The sequence below is a fragment of the Morone saxatilis genome, unplaced genomic scaffold (assembly GCF_004916995.1).
Source record: "Morone saxatilis isolate NCDOM2014 unplaced genomic scaffold, NCSU_SB_2.0 Contig5, whole genome shotgun sequence".
Taxonomy (NCBI): domain Eukaryota; kingdom Metazoa; phylum Chordata; class Actinopteri; family Moronidae; genus Morone; species Morone saxatilis.
In genome coordinates, this window is record NW_023340095.1 from 16,386,530 (window position 1) to 16,391,472 (window position 4,943).

The window sequence follows — 4,943 nt, forward strand, 5'->3', positions numbered from 1 at the left end:
TCTAATCCAAGTGGAAGTGAGAGATTGCGTGACCTTTCCTCTTCAGGTCACGCCGAGAGCAAGAGGGGAAGAGGCTAACAAAACGAGAAAAAAACAGAGAACCTACTGTATCTCAGACAGGCTGTGGCATTGCCTCCTACCTCAGACATCTTCACCATTGTTTCTGCTCAGCTGCCTATTAATATCATATTTCACCAAATCATTCTCATTACCCACCGCCCACAGAAAAGAGAAGAGGAGGAGCAAGGTCTGGATAAACAAACATGTTGATCTCTTAACGTAGATGTGGCACATCAGTAACAAACAAGCCCTCACACTATAACATGTTTGTACACACATGTATACACACACACATGCAGACGTGTATGCAGGCATGCTCCACACGCGCAGCATGATCAGGGTCATTAGTGCTTGTTAATTAGAGCTGTGTTTGTCAGGGGTGTGTTGTACCTGCTCAGCACTTTGCTAATGAGCTAACTCAATCAACCACCTGCTGGGACTAAGCCTTTAATGCACCCGACTAGCTTGTAGACAAACACATGAAAGAAAAACAGGACTACAGCCTGCCTGCACCAGACAACAGCACACCTCTAGATCAGCACTTCTCAATCAGAAGACAAAATGTGGGACACGGCACTCTTCTGACACAATCACATGATGGTGCCCAAAGAGAAAAACGTAACTGTTTATTAATGATTTTCACACTTCCAGCAAAAGAACATTCAGTCTTTTCAGTGACTGGATAAATATCTGTGCTCAAATAAAGCTCACGTCAATACAACATCAATATTCAATTTTACTTTATTTTTGAGATGGTCATTATGACCTGACCTACAAGATTCATGTTTTTATCACGTGGCTTGCACATCTTGCTTGGTCTGGCATCTATTTTCATGTTAAATGCAAAACAAGTTGGAGTACAAAGGACAGATGAATCAGACCCTGAGTTGAAAGAGGGACATCTTACTAAAGTACAAGTTCATTCCGAGGCTACAACACTGGAAGACTTTTTTGTGTACCACTTTGTGACACTTTTGGGTTCAGGGGAAGTTTAAACACGCCTGCTGCTGTAGTCTGCTGTCCTGTGTTGTTCCACTTCATATTCCATGTTCCTTCTCATTACATCAATGTGACAAGTCACATTTGAGTGTCCCCTTCAGAGCCCCACACTCATGCCAGAGAAACCCATTTGATTGAATACTCCCTGTGCTGTGATTGGTTGACTGCTGGGTTAGGGAGAGTTCATATGTCCCAGCAGGAACACTTTATCCATATTATACTGGCATAGAAAAAAAAGCCCTACATAGGGACATCCATTACGGTGTATATCATGCATGAGGTGTTCCTGTAAATAGTTGTCATGATTTTAGGGTCAGGCGTGTTATTCGAGTAGTCAGTTTATTTTTGCCCCATTGACTTTCTGTTGGTGCCACAGCAAGTTGTGTTTGACACTGTATTTGTGCATTTGTGTCAAAACAAACATACAGCAACACGTCTCTGAGGAGGAGCAAGCCTCTGACGGAAGTTTATGTTTCCAGGTTTATGTGTGTGTCTTAGAGTGTGTTGTGTGCATTCCAGCTGTGCGTGAACATGACCAACGAGCGGCTGAGGCAGTACGTCTCCGAGGTGCTATTCCAGCAGGAGCAGGCTGAGTGTCTGCAGGAGGGCATCGCCATGGAGACCCCACGCTTCCCCGGCAACCAACCAGCCGTTCTGGACTTCTTTCTTCAGGTACTGTACGTTACTGGTTCAGACCAGTGCAGTCCAGTTTGGTGTCTCACAATGTAATTCAGCATTGCAAGCCCACCCAGAGACTTAAAATCACACAGCTAAATTCAAATTCAGACAATTTCAGACAAAAAAAATTCATTTCTTGTTTTCCTTATTTTTTCCAAAAATTGTTTAAGCAAAGTCTATTTTGAAAGTGCGGATGTGTAAAAAAATAAAAGGACTGGTGGTAGCCCAGTGATTAAGATGCCAAGACCATGTAATTGCAGCATGTCCCCCTCAGTTGCAGCCAGGGATCTTTGTTGCATGTTACCTTTCACCCCCTACGTTTTCTGTCTTTCTCTACTATCTCTATCAATAATGGCCGAAATGCCCAAAATATGCTATTTGATATCAGAAGGACAATTCCACCCTATGGCGGTAAAGTGTCAGAATTAAAATAAATGATTACTGTTATTATCAAGGGTGCTTTGTAGACATGACTGACATAAATAACGTGAGCATCTGTTTTGTACCTCCTCCAGAAGCCTCAGGGACTGCTGTCTGTCTTAGATGAAGAGAGCCAAAGCCTGCGGCCAGCAGAGCAGACCCTGTACAAGAGGCTGTCGACCCAGCTGGATTCGAATCCAACTCACGGCCTCTCTCTCACAACCAAGGACGGCAACGGAAACCCCCCACCCAAAGACCAGGGCCCAGCATTCACTGTCAGCCACTATGCCGGACAGGTCTGTCTGAATTTCTGAAAAAAAAATATATACAGTATATTTAGAGGTGGTAGAGCTAGACAGTATAAGATGAACTCTATCAGACAGGTTATCATTGCATTCTTTGTTCTTCCCTTTCTAGGTATTGTTTGATAAAAATCAGTCTGAAAATCAAGTAAGATAGGCTTTATTTCACACCTGCAAAAATAATGTTATATATATATATTATTTTAACACCTTGATGCCTTACATTAGCTCATTACATCTGTAGGACGTTTTAGGTACTTGAATGGCTTCAGTGTGTGATTTTCTGTTGTTACTGTTTTTTTCAGCCATGCACTTGTATTTCAGGTGATGGAACAAAAAGTATGTTTCCTCCCGAAGTTGCAACTATTTTCAAATTATTTACATTTAACTTAGTTTTGTTTACTGGAGCTAAAGTGCGCCAACAAGACTTACATTATTTCTTGTTTTTCTCCCAGCTCCTCTGCACATGCAGCAGTTTCTCCAACATGTGTCTTGTTTATCCAACTGGGCATTGGTTATTAACATCAGCCACCTACCCTTGTCTGTTTGGAATGCACCTAAACAAAACAAGTCAAGAACATATGCAGTGACAGTGAGCGCTTGTTACTTAGAGGTTAGCTGTGATTTATTGTTTTACGTTGTACTGCGTGAAGGGGGAAGGCTACAAATAAACGCCTCTCTGATGATTTGGCCTGCTATATATTTGTGTTGGTGACTCGTAGAGCTTTTATGATGCATACAAGTTTACTCTGTTATCAAACTGAAGAAAGAGAGGAGGTGATGTGATAGGCTACAGTTGTTACTCACCCCTAAACTGTCTGCTTCTAATATATAATAGATGATATTTTTTATTTTGTGAAAACATATTAGACACATATAGATTGATACCGAATAGGAAATAGCTCAAATGTAGAGGAAACTGGTCCATGGACAACCTACCATATTACAGTACAGACTACAAAAAATTATGAACCTTCAACTTAACGTAACAATAATTAATTTTAGTAGAGTTCTCACTCAACATAGCCCTGCCAAACCAGCAGCCGCTATACAGAACATAGTACCAAGCTATTTAACACATTTACTTTTATTATGGATAGAAATGTATTATAGTTTAATATATTGTTATTGGGCTATGTGATTGGAAGCTTGTATGAAAGCTTTATGTTTTCTACATTGGAAACAAGTTGACTTAAAGCCACAGACCCTGAGAATAATAAGTCTTTATTTAGATCAAATAAATAGGTTGAACTTGATAAAACACATAACAGTAGTCCTATTTATCTGCTCTTAGCAAGTATTATGCAGGGGCTAATTGCAAATATGAACTTTAGAGTTGTATTATTGTATTGTTAAAATAAATAAATAATTTTAAAATAATATTTTTCTTTAAAAAGGTGGTGCACATTAGAAATGCCATGCTCACCGTAAGAGGGGGAAAAAAAGATATTCTGTTTCTGATCAACACCCTCTAACTCTAAGATATTTTCCACAAAATTGAATTATAATTTTTATGCTACCACATCTTATAGCCAAAGGAGCTTTTACAACGGTATAGGTCTATGTACATTGATATATTCATATCGTATTAGTGAATGACCATGTATTATTTGTTTCTCCACCAGATATCATATGACCTCACAGGATCGCTCACAAGAAACAAGGACTCCCTTCCTCAGAATCTCTTGTTTACGATGAAGTGTAAGTACCCAATGAATAACATGCATATGAGCACATTGTCGCGTCAGAGCACTCTTGATCACAAAAGATTCACTCTTGTCTAAACCAACAGCACACAAAACCAGTCTCTAAGTGCAGTTGTGTTTGTATATGCATGTGTGTGTTTCATCACATATGCAACAGACAGCACCGTCTGTGTATATTGTCTATAGAAGGTGCCAGATGTGGGGTGTTGTGGTTAGCGGGACACAGGCAGTCGTTGTGCGACTGCCAGGCTAGCCTTAAGTCCAGCAACCTAATTGCTATAATTCCCATGATGAGGCTAATCTTCTAAAGGCTAGCCCTTCACTCACACTTGGCTGTTGTCCCTCCGTCTGGCCGAGTCGATGCGTCATTGCCACTCATCACATGTGCCATTTCTACTTATGGATGTCATCCCCTTCCCACTTTAAATTTAAGCTTTAAAGCTAATAGCACATCCGAGGGATGTATGTAAGACTGTATGGTGGCAATGAATGTTTTAAATGATATGACAATTATAATGTGGCTGTGTAATTAAGTCCTTAAATGAGTCCAGGACTCGTGTTTGTTTTTCTTTGCTTAATACGCCTACCTGCCATCATACTGCCTGTTTCTATCTGGCTCTCTCTCTCTCTCTCTCTCTCTCTCTGTTTCTCTCTCTCTGCCTTTCAGATGAGAGCCACACGCCCACGTTCACACACATGTTGTTTGGCTTTTTTGAATGAGCTCATTGTTGTTGTGGACTGCTCCACGTGTTATCGAACGGCATGGTCCACCCCCTCT

The 4,943-nt window shown here is 40.7% G+C and overlaps 1 protein-coding gene across 3 annotated transcripts in view; it reads left to right on the forward strand.

The window, feature by feature from the left end:
• myo16 (myosin XVI) overlaps window positions 1-4,943 on the forward strand; it is an 88,155-nt gene that overhangs the window by 57,891 nt on the left and 25,321 nt on the right. For all 3 annotated transcript variants that reach the window (XR_004797297.1, XM_035676552.1, XM_035676551.1), the window contains exons 22-24: window positions 1,579-1,731; window positions 2,253-2,453; window positions 4,085-4,160. Coding sequence is in view for 2 of the 3 variants with exons in the window: in XM_035676552.1 (XP_035532445.1) it covers window positions 1,579-1,731; window positions 2,253-2,453; window positions 4,085-4,160 (430 nt within the window). In the remaining variant the exon portion in view is untranslated. The remainder of the gene's footprint in view (window positions 1-1,578; window positions 1,732-2,252; window positions 2,454-4,084; window positions 4,161-4,943) is intronic.